The following is a 26,655-nucleotide window of genomic DNA, read 5'->3' as shown; positions in this document are numbered from 1 at the left end:
AAAAATAAAATTTTACATGAACTCACCATACCCCTTACGGAATACCTTTGGGTGTCTTCTTTCCAAAATAAGGTCACATGTGGGGTATTTTTAATGCCCTTTCATTTTAGGGGCCGTAAAGCATGAGAAGTAGTTTGGAATCCAAATGCGTAAAAATGCCCTGTGAAATCCTAAAAGTACTCATTGGAATTTGGGCCCCTTTGCGCACCTAGGCTGAAAAAAACTGTCACACAGGTGGTATCGCCGTACTCAGAAGTGGGGCAATGTGTTTTGGGGTGTATTTTTACAAATACCCAAGCTGGGTGAGATAAATATCTCTGTAAAAGACAACTTTCCCCATTTTTTTAATACAAAGTTATCATTTTACAGAGATATTTCTCTCACCCAACATGGGTATATGTAAAAATACACCCCAAAACACATTGCCCTACTTCTCCTGAGTACGGCGATACCACATGTGTGACAGTTTTTTGCAGCCTAGGTGCGCAAAGGGGCCCAGATTCCAATGAGTACCTTTTAGGAGGGCATTTTTAGACATTTGGATTCCAGACTTCTTCTCACGCTTTAGGGCCCCTAAAGATGCCAGGGCAGTATAAATACCCCACATGTGACCCCATTTTGGAAAGAAGACACCCCAAGGTATTCCGTGAGGAGCATGGCGAGTTCATAGAAGTTTTTTCTTTTTTGCACAAGTTAGCGGAAATTGATTTATTAATTTTTCTCACAAAGTCTACCTTTCCACTAACTTGTGACAAAAAGTTTAATCTTTCATGGACTCAATATGCCCCTCAGCGAATACTTTGGGGTGTCTACTTTCTGAAATTGGGTCACATGTGGGGTATTTATACTGCCCTGGCATTTTAGGGGCCCTAAAGTGTGAGAAGAAGTCTGGAATATAATTGTCTAAAAATGTTTACGCATTTGGATTCCGTGAGTGGTATGGTGAGTTCATGTGAGATTTTATTTTTTGTCACAAGTTAGTGGAATATGAGACTTTGTAAGAAAAAACAAAACAAAAAAAAATTCCACTAACTTGTGCCAAAAAAAAGCCTTGCAGGGGGGTGATCAGGGGTTAATAAGGGGTTAATAAGTGACAAGGGGGGGTAGTGTAGTGTGGTGATTGGTGCTACTTACAGAGCTGCCTGTGTCCTCTGGTGGTCGATCCAAGCAAAAGGGACCACCAGAGGACCAGGTAGCAGGTATATTAGACACTGTTAACAAAACAGCGTCTAATATACCTTTTTGGGGTTAAAAAAAATCGCCGCTGGCAGGCTGTAGATCAACTCGTTTACCTGGCGATCCTGCGAGCGAGCATTCACAGGAAATGTCGCGTCTCGCGAGATGGCGCGTCAAGGAGGAACAAACAGACTGCCCGCAGGACGCATCCCTGCGTTAGGCGGTCGGCAGCTGGTTTAAGTGTAACGGTCATCCTTTTTTTATTTTTGTAATCTGTAGGAGCAGTGATACTGACCGATTTTTGTAACATACTTTTAATACTGAAATTGTACATTTCTATTAGAATAATAGCTCTAAAGTGGCCAATTTTCAGCCTTAGCAACACCCCTCTGTCTTCTGTTTAACCCCTTCCCGACACATGACGTACTAGTACGTCATGAAAATCGGTGACTTACCGCCTCGTGACGTAATAGTACGTCATGGTTAACTCCGGTCACCGCTGAGTCGCGCGGTGACCGGAGTAAGCTGACTTCACTAATCGGCAGTCAGCCATCTTAACTTTTTTTTGGTGTGTAAAAAACTCTGTTAGTGCTAGCCATATATATATATATATATATATATATATATATGTGTGTGTGTGTGTGTGTGTGTGTGTGTGTGTGTGTATATATATATAAATATATATATATATAGTACAGACCAAAAGTTTGTACACACCTTCTCATTCAGTTTTCTTTATTTTCATGACTATGAAAATTGTAGATTCACACTGAAGGCATCAAAACTAAGAATTAACACATGTGGAATTATATACATAGCAAAAAAGTGTGAAACAACTTAAAATATGTCATATTCTAGGTTCTTCAAAGTAGCCAACTTTTGCTTTGATTACTGCTTTGCACACTCTTGGCATTCTCTTGATGAGCTTCAAGAGGTAGTCACCTGAAATGGTCTTCACTTTACAGGTGTGCCCTGTCAGGTTTAATAAGTGGGATTTCTTGCCTTATAAATGGGGTTGGGACCATCAGTTGCGTTGTGGAGAAGTCAGGTGGATACACAGCTGATAGTCCTACTGAATAGATGGTTAGAATTTGTATTATGGCAAGAAAAAAGCAGCTAAGTAAAGAAAAACGAGTGGCCATCATTACTTTAAGAAATGAAGGTCAGTCAGTCCGAAAAATTGGGAAAACTTTGAAAGTGTCCCCAAGTGCAGTCACAAAAACCATCAACCGTTACAAAAAAACTGGCTCACATGCGGACCACCCCAGGAAAGGAAGACGAAGAGTCACCACTGCTGCGGAGGATAAGTTCATCCGAGTCACCAGCCTCAGAAATTGCAGGTTAACAGCAGCTCAGATTAGACACCAGGTCAATGCCACACAGAGTTCTAGCAGCAGACACATCTCTAGAACAACTGTTAAGAGGAGACTGTGTGAATCAGGCCTTCATGGTAGAAGATCTGCTAGGAAACCACTGCTAAGGACAGGCAACAAGCAGAAGAGACTTGTTTGGGCTAAAGAACATAAGGAATGGACATTAGACCAGTGGAAATCTGTGCTTTGGTCTGATGAGTCCAAATTTGAGATCTTCGGTTCCAACCACCGTGTCTTTGTGTGACGCAGAAAAGGTGAACGGATGGCCTCTACATGCCTGGTTCCCACCGTGAAGCATGGAGGAGGAGGTGTGATGGTGTGGGGGTGCTTTGCTGGTGACACTGTTGGGGATTTATTCAAAATTGAAGGCATACTGAACCAGCATGGCTACCACAGCATCTTGCAGCGGCATGCTATTCTATCCGGTTTGCATTTAGTTGGACCATCATTTATTTTTCAACAGGACAATGACCCCAAACACACCTCCAGGCTGTGTAAGGGCTATTTGACCATGAAGGAGAGTGATGGGGTGATGCGCCAGATGACCTTGCCTCCACAGTCACCGGACCTGAACCCAATCGAGATGGTTTGGGGTGAGCTGGACCGCAGAGTGCAGGCAAAATTGCCAACAAGTGCTAAGCATCTCTGGGAACTCCTTCAAGACAGTTGGAAGACCATTTCAGGTGAATACCTCTTGAAGCTCATCAAGAGAATGCCAAGAGTGTGCAAAGCAGTAATCAAAGCAAAAGGTGGCTACTTTGAAGAACCTAAAATAGGACATATTTTCAATTGTTTCACGCTTTTTTGTTATGTATATAATTCCACATGTGTTAATTCTTTAGTTAGTACTAGTTTAGATTTTTGAACCCACACATGTGCCATCTGCGTGCGTGGGTCCTGCACCTGCTGAGCGCCGGTCAGTACTGTCAATTACTGACTGCGTCTGCTCAGGTTTAGGCTACTTTCACACTAGCGTTCGGGGCTCTGCTTGTGAGTTCCGTTTGAAGGCTCTCACAAGCGGCCCCGAACGGATCTGTACTGCCCTAATGCATTCTGAGTAGATGCGGATCCGCTCAGAATGCATCAGTCTGGCACCGTTTGTCATCCGCTCCGCTCAGCAGGCGGACACCCAAACGCTGCTTGCAGTGTTCGGGTGTCCGCCTGGTCGTGAGGAGGCAAACTGATCCGTCCAGACTTACAATGTAAGTCAGTGGGGATGGATCCGTTTGAAGTTGACACAATATGGCTCAATTTTCAAACGGATCCGCCCCCCATTGACTTTCAAAATGTTTTTGTTTTTTTTTTGTTTTGTTTTTTGTTCATGGTAATGCAAACGGATCCGTTCTGAGCGTTTGCATTATATGTGCGGATCCGTCTGTGCAGATACCAGACGGATCCGCACCTAAACGCAGGTGTGAAAGTAGCCTTAGTGCCTTTTTTTTTATATATATAGATATATATATTTTTTGGAGCCTTTTTTTCTAAATTTTTATCTAATTCTTTCACTTATTCTCTTTTCTTTCTCTTTTCTTTCTCTTTTTCTTTATCATAAATTTTATTTTAATTAATTCATTACAAGTCCCCTCACGTGTTTAATCACTACATACACCCCCCTGACACTTTTCACTTTACATACACCAATAAAAATAAAAATGTCCAATTCATCCCAGACAATGTACTCCGCTGAAGAGGCATACGCCATCCTTGCCTCTGAAACGTAGTCTGCAAGTGAGGGAGAAGAGCATTCCTCTACTCCTCAATTCCTTCATCGTCATCCGGTGATGAGGGACCCTCAAGGAAACGCCCCAGGAGAGATGAAGGTTGATGAGATGAAGTAGCCCCCCCCCCCCCAGTGATCCCCTATGGTCCACACCGCCTGAGGATTATGAGCCCCAAATTCCAGAGTTTGTGGGAAACTCTGGAATCCAGATTGACTGCACAGGCTTCACAGAAATAGATTTTTTTCAAAATCTATTTCTCTGACGATCTCATAAATTTCATTGTGACCCAAACAAATTTGTACGCCCAGCAGTTTTTCTCAAAACCCAACATCCTCATATGCTAGACCCTTAGGTTGGACCCGTGTAAATGCAGCAGACATTATGAAGTTTTGGGGTCTGTTGTTGCATATGGGCCTTGTAAAAAAAAAAAATGAAATTAGACAATATTGGAGTTCAGATGTCCAATTTACAATATGACCATGTCCCGCTCAAGATTTGAATCCATTTTGAAATTCCTACATTATAATGATGATGCACAGTGCCCCCCCCCCCCCCAAAATGACCCAAATTTTGACCGTTTATTCAAGACCCCTTCTGGAGCACCTCAACTCAAAATGTGCAGAGGTGTTCACCCCAGCAAAAGAAATTTGCATGGATGAGTCCCTTGTACATTTTAAAGGAAGGGTTAAATTTCGCCAGTACCTGCCCAGCAAGCAGGCACGGTACGGAATAACAATGTACAAGATGTGCGACAGTACCTCTGGGTACACCTACAGGTTCCGGGTTTATGAGGGGAAAGATTCCTGGATACAACCCCCTGAATACCCCCCCGTCCTAGGAGTTACTGGCAAGATTGTGTGGGACTTACTGCACTGATTGCTGGATAATGGTTATCACCTCTGTGTAGATAACTATTACACCAGCATACCCCTATTCATGTCCCTAAAAGCCCGAGGTACTGTGGCTTGCAGCACAGTGCGAAAAAAAAACTGAGGGCTCCCTAGATCCCTGGTAGGGCAACTACTCCGAAAAGGTGACAGTAAGGCTCTCCTCCATGAGAACATGCTGGTGGTTAAGTACTAGGACAAGAGGGATGTCCTTGTACTAATCACCATTCACACAAACACCAGTTCTCGTGCCCAATTGCGAGGTACCACTACCCCTGTCAACAAGCCTGACTGCATTTTTGATTACAACAGGCACATGGGAGGGGTTGATCTGTCCGATCAAGTTCTGAAGCCCTACAGTACCATGCGTAAAACTAAGGTGTGGTACAAAAAGCTGGCCGTATACATTGTACAGATGGCAATGTACAATGCATACATTTTACATAGAACTGCAGGCCAGACAGGAACTTTCCTTCAGTTTCTAAGAGGCGGTAATCAAGGCCCTAATTTTCCAAAGTCAGGAAGGGGAGGGCCCGAGTACTTCAGGAGGTCATGGTGCCAGTGTTTTACCAGGACATTTCCCTGGTGAAGTCCCACAATCAGTTTGGAATACCTCGAGGGGTGTAGTTTCTAAAATGGGGCGATTTATTGGTGATTTCTAATATGTAAGCCCCAGAAAGTGACTTCATAACTGAACTGATCCTGAAAAATTTGGGTTTTGGAAATATTGTTAAAAATGTTAAGATTTGCTTCTAAGCCTTCTAACGTCCCAAAAATATAAAATGTAATTCAAAATGATCCAAACATGAAGTGGACATATGGGGAATGTAAAGTAATTACTATTTTGAAGGTATTACTATCTATTATAAAAGTAGAGAAATTTGGAAATTTGCTAATTTTTCTGAATTTTGGGTAAATTGTTTTTTTTATTTATAAAAAGTACGATATGTGATGAGAAAACAGTCTCAGGATGGCCTGTATAAGCAAAAGCGTTTTAAAGTTATTAGCACATAAAGTCACACATGTCAGATTTTCAAAAAATGGCCTGGGCAGGAAGGTAAAAACAGGCCCGGGGTTGAAGGGGTTAACTAACTGTGGAGACTTGCTCAAAACTGACTGTATTATGTAAACAGAAGACAGAGGAGTGTATTGCTAAGGCTCAAAATGGGCCACTTTAGAGCTATTTATGTAATAGAAAGGTACGATTTCAGTAATTAAAGTAATTACAAAAATGGTCAGTATCTCTGCCCATATACATTATAAAAATTTTAAAAAAGAATGACCGTCACACTTTAAGTACAGAGAAATTAAACATCAGAGAAACACTATATAGAGTTTAGTTCCTCCTTAATTCACTTAAATTATTATGCCTTTTATTCTTAGATTATCCACACTGATAGCAACACGGTTCTTGGACAGAATGACACGGGATTCAGCTGTGATGGTTCTTCAAGTACATTTAGGGTGATGTTTAAAGAACCAGTGGAAATCCTGCCCAACGTCAACTACACTGCATGTGCCACGTTAAAGGTAACGCATAAACCAAATATTGCTATTCTATTCTTTCTTGTTTTGGAACCATGACTGTATCTGTAATGTTTGTTGATCGGAATCAAGGTGGATGTTATATTCTGTTAAATTGGCCATGAATACTGTTGAATGAGCCCTTGTAACTACAGAAGGTTTAAAAGGGATTTCTGGGATTAAACTATTGATTGACCTCAGGATATGTCATCATCGGTGTCTGATCTGTGTGGGTTTGACTTATGGCTCCTTTGCTGTTCAGCTGCCATGGTCCACAGAGAGCTTCCAAAGCATCAGAGGGATCTCATTGTTAAAAGGTATCAGGAGAAGGGTACAAAATAATTTCCAAGGCATTAGATCACATTGGAACACAGTGAAGACAGTCATCATCAAGTGGAGAAAATATGGTGAAATAACAGTGACATTACCAAGAACTGGACGTCCCTCCAAAATTGATGAAAAGACGAGAGGAAAACTGGTCTGGGAGGCTACCAAGAGGCCTACAGCAACATTAAAGGAACTGCAGGAATATCTGGCAAGTACTGGCTGTGTGGTACATGTGACAACACTCTCCCGTATTCTTCATACGTCTGGGCTATGGGGTAGAGTGGGAAGACGAAAGCCTTTTCTTACGAGGAAAAACAAGCCAGGCTACATTTTGCAAAAACACATCTGAAGTCTCCCAAAAGCATGTGGGAAAAGGTGTTATGATCTGATGCAACCAAGGTTGAACTTTTTGGCCATAATTCCAAAAGATATGTTTGGCGCAAAAACAACACTGCACATCACCAAAAAAAACACCATCCACTAAGTATAAAACCAATGTATAAATTTTATTACACTACAAAAAGACACACAAACTTCAAAATTGTATACAATATGCCATGTGCGGGTACAAGACACCTACACAGCTCCCACAAGAGCCACAAATATGGGCACAGTATATATAGTCCTGAGTGACAATAAGGAATAAGAAAAAATGCAAAGATTTAGCCTAAAATGTGCAATAAATAAATAAATAATGAATGATAATGTAGCATCAAAGCACCTAATACCTGAATGACAAGTGAGATGCAAGCTGAGGACTATCCAGGTGGGCCTGGGAGAAACACTGACACCCCACGTGTGTCCCGGTAACGTCCGACTTCCTCAGGGGTATATGCCTGTATGCCCTAGGGTCCTTTTTATGTATGCAAATAATAAACCGTAATCAAAGATAAATGCAAGTCACCTGCAAGAAGATCAGCTGGATAAGATGAAAGTCTATTGCACCCTTGGCGTCTATAACAACCTATGGCGCATGCGCCAGTAGCACTATGGAGAAAAGCATGTGATCGTGAAGTAGTGAAACAACCAGTCGGTGGAAGGCAATGCGCTCCACAAGCAGGATGCTAGGATGTGGGTGCATGTAATCGTGGGAAAGAAATCCTGCAATGTAAGTGATGTGAGAACAGTGAGACATCCCGACAGTGGAACGCAATGTGTTCCACAAGCAGGATGTGAAGATGTGGGTGCATGTAATCGTGGAAAGGAAGTACCGCGATACAAGTAATGTGGAATCAAACATGTGATAGACTAATGGAACGCAAATGTGATGTGAGAAATGGTGATGCAGCAAAAATTAAAAAGAAAAAAAGTATATATAATGAGCAAATAAACTCATAGTAAGCAGGTGTATAATATGAAATAAGTGCATAATATGAAATTAGATGAGTAATATATAAGTAACTAGCATAATGAATGAATAATTATTCAAACATGATTTAAGAGGGCCTTTCACTACAATAAAAAATCTAAACTAAGCATACAGAGATGGAGAGCGGCGCCCAGGGATCTCCCTGCACTTACTATTATCCCTAGGCGCTGCTCCATTATCCCGGTATAGGCTTCGGTATCTTCTCTCAGGCTATGAGCTGAGCGCTGCAATTGGCCAGCACTCCATCCTGGGAGAAGGAGACGCCGGCAGGCTCCTCCCAGTTGAGCCAAAAATCGAAGATACCGGAGCCTATACTGGGAGAATGGAACGGCGCCCAGGGATAACAGTAAGTGCAGGGAGATCCCTGGGCACCGCTCTCCATGTCTGTATGCTTAGTTTAGATTTTTTAAATAATACCAAAAAGTGTTAAATGCATAATTAAAATAGATTTATGGCCAATAAATGGAAAAAAATTGAATAAATTCACAAAAGAATTAATGAAAATGTGCATGCAATAAATCACATATCTAATAGGTTTAAAAAATATACATGAATTAATAAGAAAAAGTATATCAATAAATAACATAATAATCAATCATAGAGGTCAAATCAACATGATCAGAAGATTTAAAAGAAACCTCAAAATCACCATAATCTTCTGTACTAATAAAAGCCCTCTGTGCCTGCGCTTTGTCCGCGTGTGTATGCCGATTTTAAATGCGCAGCGTCCAATTAGGACACAGCGCTACACACAAGTTTGAAATAAAGAGAAAACACGACAGCACACAGTGCGGTGGGAGTGGCCAAGGAGGGACGCTTACCGACTTCAATGTGTCCCGTAGGTCCATGAAGATCTGGGACCTGATCACACACATCAAGCTACTTCCTGGAAGGAGGAGGTGGGCACCTCCCGCACACAACAGCTGTGCCCTCTGTCCCCGGGGACGGCACGAGGCAGACGGGGGCCAAGTGAAGGAAAGACAGAGGAGAGCATGGTGCAGGGACACGAGGGCATGGTTGCAGAAAGATATGGGCCCAATTAGGAGGGGGTGAGAGGACAGAGCAAGGGTGGAAATGGAGGAGAAGATGGAGACACAGGGCAAAGAGGAGAAAGAGAGAAGAAACAGAGAATAGATGCTTACAGATGAGGAGAGAACAAAGAGACAGAAGTGAAGAGGAGAGAGATAGCTGAGGTGAAGAAGAAGACAGGGATAGCTGAGGTGAAGAAGAAGACAGGGATAGCTGAGGTGAAGAAGAAGACAGGGATAGCTGAGGTGAAGAAGAAGACAGGGATAGCTGAGGTGAAGAAGAAGACAGGGATAGCTGAGGTGAAGAAGAAGACAGGGATAGCTGAGGTGAAGAAGAAGACAGGGATAGCTGAGGTGAAGAAGACGACAGGGATAGCTGAGGTGAAGAAGAAGACAGGGATAGCTGAGGTGAAGAAGAAGACAGGGATAGCTGAGGTGAAGAAGAAGACAGGATAGCTGAGGTGAAGAAGAAGACAGGGATAGCTGAGGTGAAGAAGAAGACAGGGATAGCTGAGGTGAAGAAGAAGACAGGGATAGCTGAGGTGAAGAAGAAGACAGGGATAGCTGAGGTGAAGAAGAAGACAGGGATAGCTGAGGTGAAGAAGAAGACAGGGATAGCTGAGGTGAAGAAGAAGACAGGGATAGCTGAGGTGAAGAAGAAGACAGGGATAGCTGAGGTGAAGAAGAAGACAGGGATAGCTGAGGTGAAGATGAAGACAGGGATAGCTGAGGTGAAGAAGAAGACAGGGATAGCTGAGGTGGACAGGACAGAGACGGCAGAGGCAAAGAGGATAGATGGCAAAGGTAGATGGGAAAAGGACAGAGATGGTAGAGGCAGAGAACACAAAGAAGTTTATAGCTAAGGATTAGAGAAAGGAGAGGCAGAGAGGACAGACATTGAATTAACTAGCTAAGGAGCAGAGATGCAGTAGAGTAGAGTAGATTAGACTAGAGTAGACAATAAAGAGAAGTGAAGAAGTTAAAGATAGAGGCAGAGGTGCAGATGATACAATGACTATCATAGCTAAGGAGCAGAGACAGGAGAGGCAGAGAGAATCCTACATAAGTTTTGCACTGGGCATGCGCGGCGGGGCGTCCGATTAGGACACAGTGCTACACATAAGTTTACCGGCAGGGTGTCCTCAGCCTGACTGCCCATAGATACCTCCGAGACCCTATAGGCAGGCCACAGCTCCCCCACCGCCATCCGCTCCTGCCACAGCTCCCCTGCCGTCATCCACTCCTCTCTCGGCTCGCCAGCAGCATAGCGCACAAACAGCCAGTGCGCCGCCTTCACCGTACAGACCTGATGAGGGGCAGTGAATGAGATTCGCAAATGAGCAGTACTAAAGCGTGCCTGCACTGCCTACATTCCATTTAGTGCACTGCGTCCGTGCAGACACAGTGCTCCATACACCACCCACACAAGCACGCCGGCAAGTAGGATACGGCGCTGAAGAAGCAGTCTGTACCGCCAACAAAGCATTCAGTTTGTCGGCACTGTCCACAGACTGCGACTGCACCGCCCACACCTGCGAGCTGGCAAGCAGGTCGGACTGCCGCCATTTTAGTTAGCCAGTCACAGTGCCATTTCTGTTCGTCAGTCATCAGTCACAGCACTATAACCCATATAGAGAGGAGCCCCTGTCAGCAGTCTGACCTACCAGTCGCTACTAGCAGTCTCAGTGCCATTCGCCTAGCCACCAGTTACAGTGCCAGCTGTGTTAGCCACCAGTCAGTGTCAGCAGTCTCAGCCACCAGTTGCAGTAGCACCAGTCAGTGCCAGCCGTGTCGGTCACCAGTCAGTGTCTTCAGTCTCAGCTACCAGTCAGTGCCAGTGCCATTTAATATAGACAGGTCCTACTAATGTTTATGCACTAAAGTTCTAGCGCCCGTTATTGTAACGGGCTTAATGTATACAAATAAATATTTAAGCTATACATGTGAGATGTATAGCACATGGATGTTCATCTGACATTTTCCTCCCCCTACACAGTTGTGTTAAAAATAATAGCAGTGTGTTTAAGAAAGTGAATAAAGTTAAAAAACGTTCTAATAGCTTTTTTTTTTTTCATACACACAAATGCATTGGGAACACTACACATTCTATTCCGAATCAAAACATGAAGAAAAATATATCACATTTGTGTTGTTCAAAAAAATAGCAGTGTTTGTATTCTTCTTTACAAACTCAAACATTCACTATATAAACTGAAAAATGTTTGAAGATGTTGCATTCCTTTGAATCACTTAACTAATATTTAGTTGTATAACTACTGTTTCTGAGAACTGCTGTACAGTCGTGGCCAAAAGTTTTGAGAATTACATAAATATTGGAAATTGGAAAAGTTGATGCTTAATTTTTTTATAATAGTAATTTGCATATACTCCAGAATGTTATGAAGAGTGATCAGATGAATTGCACAGTCCTTCTTTGCCATGAAAATTAACTTAATCCCCACTGCATTTCATTGCTGTCATTAAAGAACCTGCTGAGATCATTTCAGTAATCGTCTTGTTAACTCAGGTGAGAATGTTGATGAGCACAAGGCTGGAGTTAATTGTCAGGCTGATTGGGTTAAAATGGCAGAATTGACCTGTTAAAAGGAAGGTGATGCTTGAAATCATTGTTCTTCCATTGTTAACCATGGTGACCTGCAAAGAAACGCGTGCAGTCATCACTGCGTTGCATAAAAATGGCTTCACAGGCAAGGATATTGTGGCTACTAAGATTGCACCTCAATCAACAATTTATAGGATCATCAAGAACTTCAAGGAAAGAGGTTCAATTCTTGTTAAGAAGGCTTCAGGGCATCCAAGAAAGTCCAAGCAAGCGCCAGGATAGTCTCCTAAAGAGGATTCAGCAGCGGGATCGGAGTTCCACCAGTGCAAAGCTTGCTCAGGAATGGCAGCAGGCAGGTGTGAGCGCATCTGCACGCACAGTGAGGCGAAGACTTTTGGAAGATGGCCTGGTGCCAAGAAGGGCAGCAAAGAAGCCACTTCTCTCCAAAAGAAACATCAGGGACAGATTGATCTTCTGCAGAAAATATGGTGAATGGACTGCTGAGGACTGGGGCAAAGTCATATTCTCCAATGAAGCCTCTTTCCGATTGTTTGGGGCATCAGGAAAAAGGCTTGTCCGGAGAAGAAAAGGTGAGCGCTACCATCAGTCCTGTGTCATGCCAACAGTAAAGCATCCTGAGACAATTCATGTGTGGGGTTGCTTCTCATCCAAGGAATTGGGCTCACTCACAATTTTGCCCCAAAACACAGCCATAAATAAAGAATGGTACCAAAACGCCCTCCATTAGCAACTTCTGCCAACAATCCAACAACAGTTTAGTGAAGATCAATGCATTTTCCACCACAAGTTCTCAATGGGATTAAGATCTGGGGAGTTTCCAGGCCATGGACCCAAAATGTCAACGTTTTGGTCCCCGAGCCATTTAGTTATCACTTTTGCCTTATGGCACATAAGGCAAAAGTGATAACTAAGTGGCTCGGGGACCAAAACGTTGACAATATTAGTGGTCAATCCTCAAGAGGCGGGTGGACAAACAAAAATCCACTAATTCTGACAAACTCCAAGAAGTGATTATGAAAGAATGGGTTGCTATCAGTCAGGAATTGGCCCAGAAAGTTGATTGAGAGCATGCCCAGTCGAATTGCAGAGGTCCTGAAAAAGAAGGGCCAACACTGCAAATACTGACTCTTTGCATAAATGTCATGTAATTGTCGATAAAAAGCCTTTGAAACATATGAAGTGCGTGCAATTATATTTCACTACATCACAGAAACAACTGAAACAATGATCTAAAAGCAGTTTAGCAGCAAACTTTGTAAAAACTAATATTTGTGTCATTCTCAAAACTTTTGGCCACAACTGTACATCTGTGTTGCATGGAGTCAACCAACTTCTTGCAACTGTGAACAGGTATTCCAGCCCAGGGTGATTGAACTACATTCCACAGTTCTTCTCTATTTTTTGGACAGATGTAAAGTGGATTAGATCTGCATTGTCAGTGCAGTGTGAGTGTAGCGATATTATTACCTGGTTGCTACAGGCTACACTTACATCAGTGTGTCCCAACACTGAGTGATAGCTAGCAACAGGTTACTAGTCAGGCCTTCAGAGTGTCGGATGGTTATTTACCTTATCCCTCTCCGCAGCTCTGATTCCCTGTATGCCTGATTTTATCTATTACCCCTTTTCACTGATTCTAATAAAATCTTTATTTTCATTTTTAACGTTCCTTCAGGCTGAGATTCAATATTTGTGGTCGGGGGGCTACAACTAAAACAGGAATCCTAACTAACTAATTACCTAATAAGCAATTTGATTTCTGCCATAACCGCAACGTTGTAGGGATGACTGAAGGAGGCCAAAAGAGACAACATATAACCAGAAAGACTTATGATTATATGACTATTATGATTCGCACTTACAACACCAAGTTCTGAAAAGCAAAAGATGTTCTGATGAGCAATGTTCTGATGAGGTATATATCTGTAATAACAGGAGGACTGCCTCCGCCCTAGTTTCCTGATGACATGAGCCGGAACTTGGTTCTTGGATGCTGCGGAAGCGGCGCCAATTCAAAAGGAGTGGCCAGAGACAGAAGCTGGGTCTATACCTAGGTTGGCCACCAGGGTACGGATATGAGAGACGAGACAAATTGCGTAGTTGTGAGATGCGCAGCATTGAATGGCAACAATGGACTATCGGGTGGTTTACTGTCTGAATTTTTTAACAACTGGCGTAGCACTTGAACAGGGCACCAGCGGTGGGTGGTAGGGTAGTATATGATCTGGGTTGGAGGGCCCGATTGTGATGTTTTGGTGGATGTGAGCGAGAGAATAAAGCTTTCTCTATTTGCCTTGAGTTGACCGCCGGTAAGATACATACTGCTACTAAGGGCTGAGGTAAATTCCCCTGGTCTCAGGAACCCATAGAAAGCCAGGTACATGGCTGCTTTGATCACTAGACTCTGTTGGGCTCCAAAGGGGCTTCTGTCTAACATGTCAGATAACTCACAAAATGTTTGCCAGGTGATGGCCTGTCGGCCAGGACGTTTATCTTGATTGCATTTGTCAAGACCCCTGAGAGTAGCCTTAATTACATGAATGGAGAATAGTGAGCGAGCTTCTGGTTGACGCGAGTCTCGGAAATGCTGAATACCGGCTAAGTAGGACTTATCTGTAGAGTATGACAGTTTCTATTCAGAATGACAGTAGCCGATGAAAGCTAAAATGTAGTTGGTAAAATCAAGACTGCCTTGGGACTTGAGAAATGCTCTCCTACCTGTATGGTAAGATCTGGCTGTGTTAGGTAACAGGGACTTAGCTAGTATTGAACGAGCTGTGACCAGATGAGTGTTTAAACCCAGGTGAGTAACAGAAAAGGAGAGACTGTGGCACCATTGACGTCCGCATCGGGAAATACCTGTTAGAAAAGGGCAAAATTGGCTCTAGACAGGGCATCGGCCGCAACATTCTTTTCCCCGGGTATATGTATCGAAATTGGGGCTGCAACGAAAGAAGCACTGGATGTCTAACGAACAACAACACCTGAGGGGATTTAAATGATCAAGATATCAATGACTGCTGCGTTGTCGGAATGACCGTTCCATTCGTGACCCCAAACACGAGCGGCTGCAACTATGGGGTAAATCTCAAAGGAAGCTGAAGACTGTAGAAACCCTGGCAGTGTCTTGACCTCGTTAGGCCACTCGTTCGCTAGCCAGTGTGTGCCAAAAATGGCTGCGAACCCAGAACTGGGAGCAACATTGGAGAATACTGCAGGGGAACTGTTGGACACTTTAGGGATGAAAAGTGAAATACCATTCCAGTTGTTAAAAAAAATAGTCCCACATGGCTAAATCGGCTACTGCTTGATCGTCAATATAAGGCTGTCTTAAGAAGGAGCTAAAGGAAGGAGAGCTAGTAGTCCTGAAACAAATGGCCTACCTTGGGGAATAATTCGCATGGCGAAGTTTAACATACCTAAAAGAGACTGTAATTCTACTTTCTTAATAATTCTGGTCTGCGAAAACTTGTGAAGGACGACCCTAATCCTACTCAATTTGTTTTCCGGTAATTTTGCGACCATGTTTAGCGTGTCCAGAATGATGCCTAGGAAAGTCATAACCGAGGATGGACCTTTGACCTTTTTTGGAGATACGGGAATACCAAGTTGGTGGAAACAGCTTAGAAGCAACTGTAGTGCTTTTGAATTGGACCCGGGGTGTTCTAACAATAGAAAGTCATCCAGGTAATGGATGACAAAACTACAATGAAACTCGTTGACTAGTATCCAGTGGAGAGCCTGAGCCAATTTGTCAAACAACCACTGGCTGCTTTTGGACCCGAAGGTGCGTTTCGAGGCAAAGTAGTAAAGATCTCTCCACTTTATACCGTGCCACTGCCACAGAGTTGGACTGATGGGGAGTAGTTTAAAAGCGTCAGAAATATCGGCTTTTGACAGAATCGTATGACAGCCTAACTGCAGTATTATGGCGATAGTCTGATCTATCGAGGAATATTTCATACTGACTTCTTCGGAAGGTATGAGGGAGTTGATACTGGGAATGGAGTGACCGTGTGGGGCTGGTAAATTGATGATCAATCTTTCTTTATAGCTAAACTTCCCTGTGACTACGCCTATAGGACTGACTCTCCACCGATCAAAAGGAGGGAAAGAAAAAGGGCCTATCAGGAACCCTTTGGCTAACTTGATGGCAATAAGTTCATCTGCTGCTTCAGGGTAGATAATAAATTTCTGCATTCATAAGATGATTCGGGCAGGGCAATTAGACCAGTGTGGAAACCTGACCTAAATCCCGATATGAGGAAATGTACGAAGCTAGGGTTGTGGTGATTGCGTAGGAAATGCAGCAAGCAATCAATGTTAGCGACACTTAAATATGACTTATCCGACTTTAATGTACAGACCAATTTGGGGTGGGCTCTGAAGCAATTAACACAAACATGTAATAGCCTACACTGACTGTAATTGCAGGAGGAAAAATTAAAGTTATTGCAGATTTGAGACTGGCCGAGGTGTTTTATGGGCCTCTCTAACTTATCGACTAAAGTTCAGAGTACCCAGATGACTGTGTGGAAAGGCTGCTTTCGAGACTTGAGGCAGCTTTGTGACACCATTCTGCTGTATGGTAGATAGACTGGCATAGGGAACAAGCAGGAGCCCTAAGGCCAGCAAAATGTCTACAAAATATCTGTGTCGATATTAGCCCAGTTCGTGACGAATTGAAACTGACTAAGGGCCGCAGCAGCCTTAGCAGAAAAGGAGCAGTGATAGTCGTAGAACGAACTATCACCATATTTGTACCCCAACTCTGTTACCCTGAACAAATAGAGATCTAATTCCTCCCTCCGGTCGGGCCGTACAGAGAAAATAACATCCCTATATAGGCTAAAAACTGGAACAAACTCAGGGATGGTAAGCTTTCTATTCAACCTGAGATCACGGCCCCTGAATACCACTGAAGCATCACCAAACGCGATGACTTTGCTGTCTGAGAAATCCCGGGTAGCAATCAACAAGGAAGCCAAGTTGGCGTCCCTGCCTTCAAGGATATCTTTTTTGGTGTTAGCTGGTATGAAGTGAGCCGGTGTGATATTGGGAACTAAGACTGTCGTACCGGTACCCCCAGTGGCAGACGTGGACAGGATGGCCAACTCCAGATTCGGAGGAGTGAGGATGGCACCACGGGACTGTACCGTTTCCAGTCTGGATTGAATGTCCGTGACCGATGACGCGAGATTGTTAAGCATAACATGAATTTGAGCGAGTGAAGTCTGGATCGTGGCCATAGAGACTTCCTCCTGGCGTTGAGGACATGAATTGGACATGAGTTGGCGGTATAATTCTGCCTTTCTGGCCGAGGCTGAAAACGGTATACCCCTCCTGGATAGCTCCGACATCAACTTAGGTACAGTCCAATTCTGTAATGACGGGATGCTACCCCCTTCGGACAGTCTGGTGGCATTATCATTGACCGAGGCCTCCACAATTTCAGGAGCGTGAGACATGGTCCTGTAGGTACAGTATGTAACAATGAGGCTCAGCGACATGACCCGAGACCTGACACCAGTGACAAACCTACCACCGAATAATGTGGTGTGCGCAAACATGCTATTTTGTGAAAAAAAAAGTGGCGCGAATTGTGTCGCCTCGAGACCGAGAATTGCTGCAACCGATAGACTGAGCTGACTTACCCACAGCGTGGGGAGAGCAGATGGCCAGTTGAGGAGTATACCTGAGTTAAACCGTATGTTTAGAAAACAAATAAGGGAGTGAACCTATCCTTGTAACTTCCCTATACTACTTGTTGGAAAACGAAACTGGACCACCCAGAATCGATAGTTGACCCTGAGAAGAAAGAACAACCCTGGAGAAAGAACGAAAAAAACATACTTAAATGGATAAGAAAACTGCGATAAGTGACTTGAAACGTGAATGAGATTGATGAATATACAAGCGTGCTATGCGGTATGAAGCGAACTAACGTGATAATTTCGTATCTGAAAATCACTGAACATGATCTAGTGAGATGAGAATTGAGAACCTTGCTATAACCATTGTACGTGTATATATATAATTTTTTAACATTTTTTTGTCCAATAGCAGGAGTGAAACACCAGAGGGCACCAGTATCCTTGCCTGCAACAATGCTGGCTTGCGAACCCCCGGCCTGCAAACCCAGCTGTGGCCACCAGGGGCGCAAGAACCCAGACAAGATCGGGGAGCGTGACTGCCAAAGACACCGCGTGGGAAACCGGGAGCGAGCGAGCAAGCCAGCTGATACAAGGAGAGGGAACAAAACGTGAGTGATCAGAGGGGAAAAAAAGAAAACCCTGCCTCACTAGTGGCACAGCGGCCCATGCCAGACATTACCGAGCGACGAAACACGAGATCGAGATCACGCTGACCCCTGCATTCTACCTACTATGACACGTGGGAGGCGGGGCTGCCGGGCAGATCGCTCCGTTGCAGCGTAACTCCCCCTTACGTGGTGAGCCGGCGCCACCGACCAGACTGAAACAACGAGGCCACTGACTGAGGCTGCTACTTACCTGGGCTTACAGGGCGCAGTCCGGAGACGAACGAGGGGTAGTGTGGGTATGTTGTAGCGCTGCAGTCTGCTGTAGCTACGCTCATCTGGGTAACGTGTGCTGTAACCGACGTACAAAGTGGAGGGGGGAGAGTGACCCTAAAATAGCGGGGCGGAGCCCCTCCCACAGATAGAAGTCAATAAATCGGCCTTATTACATGTCCACTGAACGTGTACCGCTATACCTACTGTTTACTGTGAATTGATAGTTTAACCTTTAGTGTTGGGGAATGGCAGGTTTTTTGTCGAGTGATTTCGGTGCTGAGAGTTGGTTGGGGGGACCATAGGGAGGTCTTCTCGGAGAAGGAATTATCAGCACATACAGCCTATGTAAGCATTACAGCGTCCTTTAAGAATCTTAGCCGTGTATACAAGGACTACATACAGTGCTGGTGGGAGGTCCAAACACTGGACACATATATAAAGAACAATATAGTCCCTAGAGAGCTGAGAAACCCCATCCTTCCCACAGCCGTGTTTGTACCACTGATTTCCTTGCTAAGTGGGAGCAGAAATCCATTGAGGGCTCCCTCCGCCTCATGAGGCTGTTACTTGAGGAGGAGAAACGTATTCTAACTAAAAGCGAAAGTGATGTAAAAACTAAAAAAAAAAGCATCGCTCAAACAAAAAAGTTTAGCGAGCACACTGATTTTGCCAAAAAAGAAACCTTGCTACAGCAAAATATTGAACGTTTCACTTGCTATATTAGCGGGGAAAAAAATCTCCTGTATAACAGGGACATTAAAGATTTTAAGGAAGGTAAGGTCTTTGACTTCGGTCCCAAATGTCAAGCTACCTCGGAGGGTGACACAGACATTGAACAGGGATTGAATTTCTCCAGAGGGCGAGGTGCATCTAATAGAGGTCCTTTTAGATCACGGGGGGGGGGAGACGGCAAGGCAGATCAGGCAGAGGATCCAGAGTTCTTTTTTAGACAGTAGACTCCCAGTATCAGAATACCTCTTGCGCCACAAAAAGACATTGGAGGCTCCCAAATAAAGGACATCCAAGTGGTCAACTTGTCACACCCTATCTTTATCTGAAATGGAAGTCCTTAAAAAGGGCCTTTCTTTTGTCCCTCTGCAGAAATTCTGTTGAATTGGGTTAAGGACCTTCACCTCTATGCACGCAAGGTTAAATGGAGACAATTTTTCCATACTCATGGCAAACGTATTCGTCATGAGTTGGGGATTAGAGTAGAGGAGTTGCAGGATGTTTGGTTATTGGCGGATTTATGTGAAGATTGTGATGGAAATATTGGTAATGGTCCATTCACAGACTTGAGAAATCCCTCAAAATTATTTCCCCTCATGAATGACAACACACCAATTGATACATTCATTTCAGTTATCACCCAGGACCTTCACAAATTGAAGGGACAGTATTTTGGCTCTGACAACCTCAGCCCTATTAAAAGAAAATCATTGGGAAATCTGGAGGGAGACTCTAACATTACTAGTCATTAAACCCTCAGACAAAGGGGGCAACATTGTCATCATGGACCAGGAACTATACTGTGATCTGTGCCTCAGAATACTACAAGACTCCACCACATATAGACGTCTCCCCACTGATCCGACCCCCATCTTTAGGGAACAATTGTCTGTACTCCTCAATGAAGCCTTGAAGGACAAGCTCATTACCAAAGCCGAACTGGACTTCCTACTGCCGAAGTTTCCGGTACGTGCTGTGTTTTATAGCTTACCTAAGCTTCATAAACAGAGCACACCGATGAAAGGCAGACCGACTATCATCAGCACATACATTGATGTGATACTGAGGCCATTTGTGGCAAGTTTGCCATCCTATGCCAGGGACACAATGGATGTCCTACAGTGTCTTGAAGGCATTCAATGTGACGAGGATACTTGGCTTGCTAGCCTAGATGTGGAGGCCCTGTACAGCTCTATTCCACATGACACTGGCTGTCTAGCTGTACGGGCCTTCCTCCAGCAGAGGGGTGAACATCTTAACCGACACAATGCTTTTGTGATGGAATTATTGGACTTCGTCCTGAGTCACAATGTGTTCCTTTTTGACCGCCAAGTTTTCCTCTAGCTCAGGGGAGTTGCGATGGGCAGTCCGTGTGCCCCAACTTACGCAAATCTCTACCTGGGCTGGTGGGAAAGAGAGGTCGTCTTTAGTGAAGCCCTGGAAACAGTGCACGTCGTTGATACTGATCTGGATCAGATATATCGACGACGTGTTTATACTGTGAAAAGGGACCAAGGATTGTTTCACCCAATTCGTAGCGGAGCTTAACATCAATCAGCTAGGTCTGTTTTTCACATCAGACATTAATGAGCGTGAAATCACGTTCTTGGATCTGACTGTTTCTGTGGGAATAGATAAAAAGATAACCACAAATTTGTTCCGCAAGCAGACCGCTACCAATAGTTTGCTGCGGTGGGACAGTGGCCATCCACTAGCCCTCAGGAGTGGCATCCCGAAGGGCCAATATCTGAGGGCTAGGAGGAATTGCTCAGAAATAAGGGACTTTAAGGTGGCCTTGATTTGAGGACCCGGTTTACGCGCAGAGGTCATCCTCAACATACACTCAAAAGAGCATACCATCACTCTGAGTATTAATCGTGATCAATTACTGGTCACTAAGCAAAGGTTGCAGGGTCAGAACACTCCAAGGATTATAGCCACGTACGACAAAGCGCAGAAACAGGTGCGTGAGATCCTCCAGAGACACTGGCCTATCCTACAGTCAGATCCGGACATTGGTGATTTAGTGTCTGATCAAAATTTTCAGAGGTCAAGGAGACCAAAGCGTGACTTGGATCACCTACTGACTATCTTTTATTTTTATTTATTAAAACATATACCTTTATTGATTCTATTTTAAAAAACAAATATCACTCTAATTTTTTTAATTAAAATTCCTCAGAGTGAGCGGTGAGACTGTGATTTCCACTGTGTATTTCTCTTCTCACCTCTCACTCTGAGGAATTTTAATTTAAAAAATTAGAGTGATATTTGTTTTTTAAAATAGAATCAATAAAGGTATATGTTTTAATAAATAAAAATAAAAGATAGTCAGTAGGTGATCCAAGTCACGCTTTGGTCTCCTTGACCTCTTAAAATTTTGTTATATATTTAAATAGCGTGGCCACCTTCTGTAGGACCCATTTAGTCTGTCGTATGTATGATTAGTGTCAGATCGTCCCCCCATTACATATAGTTGCAGTTCAAATATACGCGACCGTCTGGTCCATAGCATCTACCTACATCCAACACCCAAGACATGGCTAAAAAATACACTGACTGGGACCTTTCCATGTGGAGCATGTGTCATCTGTGGCAATATTATGAAAGGGACATTCTTTACTAGCCAAGTGACTAAGGAAAGATTTTCCATCAGATCTTTTATCAGATATAAATCAGTGGGAGTTGTGTATCTATAGACTTGCCAATGTGGTATGCAATATGTTGGTAAGACCAGACGTGAATTGAGAAGACGTATTGGCGAACACCTACTCGACATTAAAAACAACCGCGACACATCTGTGGCACGCTATGTGTGTGATCATCATGGCGGCAATCCAGATGTGCTTAAGGTTCAGGGGATTGAGCACATTGTGACATCCATTCGTGGAGGGGACATTGATGGGCCGCTGCTCCGTAAAGAAACCGAATGGATTTTCAAGTTAGATACTGTACACCCCAAGGGACTAAATGAGGCGGTCTCAGCTTCCTGCTTTATTTAGCAGGTTATGGGATGGCTGATACAGTCCTGACGTGTTTTAGTCCATCACTTTGTCATGATTACATACCTGTACTGTGACATATGCATTGTGTGATCCTGTCTATATCACCCCATGTTTTATATATGGGTTGGTCTACTCTATGCTAGTTGCTTTCTCCATTTTGTATGGCAGTGTAATGGTTAATTCGACTATTACATTGCGCTGTTTCCTTTACACAGGCCTCCTTTATATATCCTGATTAGCCATTTACAGTGGTGTCACTCGATATTATAGACCGCATATGATTATTCCCCCATATGTTCGAGCGCATTTGCGCTCCTCCCCCAGAATGTATCACGCTCTATTTCGAGGCGGCCGCGTCAGGCAGCGTGTCAGATGATGCACTTTCTTCTCTGGTGGCTTACGCTGGCGCACACCTTCTGGGGGTGGGTATTAGATTGTTTATATCCGGCGTGTGTTTGGCACACAGCCATCACAGCGCCGATGTATGCACGCTACAGTGCGTTAGCTTCATTCACATCTGATACTATTACACGTATGAACTATGTATCGCTCCTGATGACACATGACACAGTGTAGTCATGTAGAAACGCATTATTTTCATTTTTAACGTTCAGGCTGAGATTCAATATATATCCACTGAACGTGTACCTACTCTTTACTGTGAATTGAAAATATATAGCATTAAAAAAATCCCACTGTTCTCTGTAAAATCGTATTCTTCGAATCCATTGTTGATCTTCGCTGTCCATGGATACGGTAATCGCTCGCTAGCCGCATTTATGGGCCGCGCTTGCGCAGAGCTTTCCCTGGTGATCCAGTGGCCAGCCTCATTCTAGCTGTCGCCGGGCGGCCGCGCATGCGCTAATCCATTTTCCTTCGAGCCGCGTCTAAAATAGAGCCACGCATGCGCAGCTCCAACGCAGCACTAAGGAAGATAGTTTAGCACATGCGCGGGCGCCCGAACAGTTCGTGGGAGGAAGAGACGAGTCCGGACAGCGTTGGAGAGCCAGCGGAGGACAGGGAGACTACTTCATAAGGGGTGAGTATTATTTTTACACGCACCACCAATTCCACCAACGATGGGGGGCTGATGGAGGCACTTGGGGGCTGATGGAGGCATTTGGGGGGCTAATGGAGGCACATGGGGGGCTGTTGAAGGCACATGGGGGGCTGTTGGAGGCACATGTGGGCTGTTGGAGGCACTTGGGGGCTGTTGGAGGCACTTGGAGGCTGATGGAGGCACTTGGGGAGGCTGATGGAGGCACTTGGGGAGGCTGATGGAGGCACTTGGGGAGGCTGATGGAGGCACTTGGGGGCTGTTGGAGGCATATGGTGGGCTGTTGGAGGCACATGGAGGCATGTTATGTCGGAATATTTATCTATATTATTTATGTGAATAAATTTGAATCTGTAATGAAGGAGATTCTAATCTAATATCATAAATACCAAGCTAAAACAAGCTTGTGATCTGCGTTGAATTGAAGACAAAACCCCGTTATAGACAAAATATATATAATTTATTAATACAATTTTAGTGCAAACTAATATATTAGAAAATTGGTGACAATTGAAATTCAATCAATGATATGCAAAATAGTAAGAAAGTCAAAAAAATCGAGAGAATATATATAATATACACACACAATTATGCCTTATTATAACAATACCCCTCAATTATATTTTAAATCAATTTCATACCTAATTTCTCTCAGCCGACAAATGTCTGATTAAACCCAAATCTGGTTTATCTTTTATCTATACAGATATATATATATTGTAGGGGATTAGCGCTTTTCCAGAGGTTGCAAACACACGCTTCTTCACAGACCCCAGGATTTAGGGGCCAAACTGTGCTTTATTGTGGCACACGGCATAAAGAAAAACACACAAAGCCAAAATAAAATACCTTGCCCGTCTGGGCCCTATCTAAACACATAGGTTTCCCTGACTCACCTAAAGCGTAACACAGTTCACACCCGTGATGAGATGCGGCTTTCCCAGCCCAACCTTCAGCAGCCTCCAGGCTGCTCTCACACCAGGGTCTCTTGGAGGATAGTGGTCTCTCAGCCTGTCCGCCCTCAGACCACACAGAGCCACTCCAGCCTTCTGTGTGCAAGTCCCCCAAAGTCCAGGCTATTGCATAGCCTCGTGGCCCCTCAGCCTGGCTTATCTGAGACCACACTGACAGAGCCTCACCAGGCCTCTGTCTGCACACTCTCCAGAGTGAGACACACCCAAGATCCAGTAGCAGGGTAATTAAATAGGATCCCTGGACATGAGCATGCCCTAAGTCCCGGACTGGAACCTGGGGAAAACACTTCAATGTTCACATTGCTACAATATATATATATATATATATATATATATATCAACCATATCGGTCTAGAACTGAATTCAGTTCCTTGGAGATGATACCGTGTTTTCACCAGTATATTTTCAATCTCCCTGGATTGGATTAAGTTTTAGGATGATGCTGCAGGTACACCCCAATCTTATTCCAAAACAGATACTATATACAAAGTATGGTTAATTAAATATATATAGATATATTATATTAATTCATTATCCTATAAAATGTAGGTAAGGTTATATTATACCAAAAATGTCAGATAGCAGAAATCAGTTTGAATGGTTCTAAGATGGCTGCCTCCAATGGCTGAAAAGGTGGTCAAAGCTGGATCTGATGGATTAAGATGTCTTCTTCAAGATGATCTGATGATGGTCTGATCTGAAGATGAAGGTCCTCTGATGATCTGATGATGCGTCCCTCTCTGTCAGCCCATACCATCTTTTTATCCTATCTTAGAAAGGGCTTGGTCAAGTTTTATCATTAACTAGTAACCTCATTTTATATAACTAATAGGGCCTCCCCTAGGGATAATACACTCTAAGCAGCTGCACCTCGGGTCCGGCGTAGCAGCCGGTGCACATGGGCGTGTGCGTTCCAGGCTGGAACGCACCCCTCTTCCGGCGCCCACAAATGACGTCACCCACCCCTGCCCCGTCTCCCTGGCTGCGATGTGAGCTTGCATTCCACGCTGGGCGCGGGCTCACGGGCAGCCAGGCCAGACGGGGAGAGAAGAAGTGTCAAGAAATAAATTAATTATTAAATAAAGCAGTATAAGCATGCGCAGCAAACCCACCACATAGTGTAAAAAAAAAAAGGGGGGGGGACGAAAATAATGGTACGTTCTGGAAAACCCGCCATATAGTCCGCAAAAAAAAAATGTATACGGTATTTACAGGAAAACCCGCCATATAGTCGGAAAAAAAAAGGGTATTTACAGGAAACCCACCATATAGTAAAAAAAAAAATTGATTTAAATATGATATTAGTTTTAATCCAGCCCAAAAAAAAAATAAAAAAAAAATATATAAAATTCGGGTGTCCACGTAGGACCGGTCTGGCTCCCTCCCACTTTGGGCATCGGGTCACATCCGTCTGGTCTTCCTGGTTCGCCCAGGCCATCGTGTTTTTGTCATGTCGCCAAGTCTTTGTCTGCCGGTCACAGTCGGGTGTCCGGTCACGGTTGGTGGCGCCCCCTCCTTCCCTGGTACGCCCAGGGCTCGGATCACTACTGGTACGCCCAGGTCTTCACGTTTCTTGTCTTTCACACGGGTTCACGCACCTGTCCTTCGGCTTCAGGTCTCCCTAAGCGGCCATCGTCGGCTTCTCCCCTGGGCATTCTTGCTTTCCGTAAATCCGAGGTACATGGCTTACCACTGCCCTTCGCGGGCCGCTGCTACGCGCAGCCTCTATTTCAGGGCTACGCGCCTTCTCTCCTGTCAAACCGGCTGGTTCGCTCAGGCGGCTCTCTTCGGTCAGGTGTCCGATCCGATGCGCTCGGATGGTCGCTTGGCCTTAGGGTGAGCCCCAGCCTGGCCAGTTCGCCTGGTTCCGCAGGTTGGTGGACACCCATGGCCTCTGCACTTTCAAATGTTTCGCCTGTTGCTTTATTTACAGGAGTTTGTTCCCAGTTCTCCGTTCCTTTTCGGTCCTGTTCAGGTAAGTTCGCACTGGCACCACCTCGGTCCCAGTCAAATCATAACCACGCGTTAATTGTCTTCGTCTGTTCGGTTAGGCCAGGTTCCTCTCGTGAATTCCGTTACCGGTACGTGTCTCTCTGTCGTGCACCAATCTAATCTCCAAGTACGTCGTCACCCTCTTCTTCTTCTTTTTTTTTTCCTTTTCTCCCTTTATTTTGTCATGCCTTGTATTTTTTAGCTTCTCTGCCATGTCTCGAGCCTCGGATATGGAGGACGGCCTTTCCATCTCCGGCTCGATCATGTCAAGCCAAGCGGGTCCCTCATCCCTTCGGAGCTGGACCATCCCAAAACTGTTGGCCGAGTTAAACCGAAGGGGCATTCCACACCCGGCCACCGCAAGAAAGGCAGAA

The 26,655-nt window shown here is 44.3% G+C and overlaps 1 protein-coding gene across 3 annotated transcripts in view; it reads left to right on the top strand.

Moving 5' to 3' along the window:
* The window catches only part of BTBD2 (BTB domain containing 2), a 628,196-nt gene that overhangs the window by 533,119 nt on the left and 68,422 nt on the right, over window positions 1–26,655 (top strand). For 2 of the 3 annotated variants that reach the window (XM_044306182.1, XM_044306197.1), the window contains one exon: window positions 6,541–6,687. In XM_044306182.1, the coding sequence (XP_044162117.1) occupies window positions 6,541–6,687 (147 nt within the window). Of the gene's footprint in view, window positions 1–6,540; window positions 6,688–18,052; window positions 18,077–26,655 lie in introns of those variants that run through there. The other variant, XM_044306191.1, reaches the window with a different exon arrangement.

The sequence above is a fragment of the Bufo gargarizans genome, chromosome 1, assembly GCF_014858855.1.
Source record: "Bufo gargarizans isolate SCDJY-AF-19 chromosome 1, ASM1485885v1, whole genome shotgun sequence".
Lineage (NCBI taxonomy): Eukaryota > Metazoa > Chordata > Amphibia > Anura > Bufonidae > Bufo > Bufo gargarizans.
This window is presented reverse-complemented; position numbering and strand designations above follow the sequence as displayed.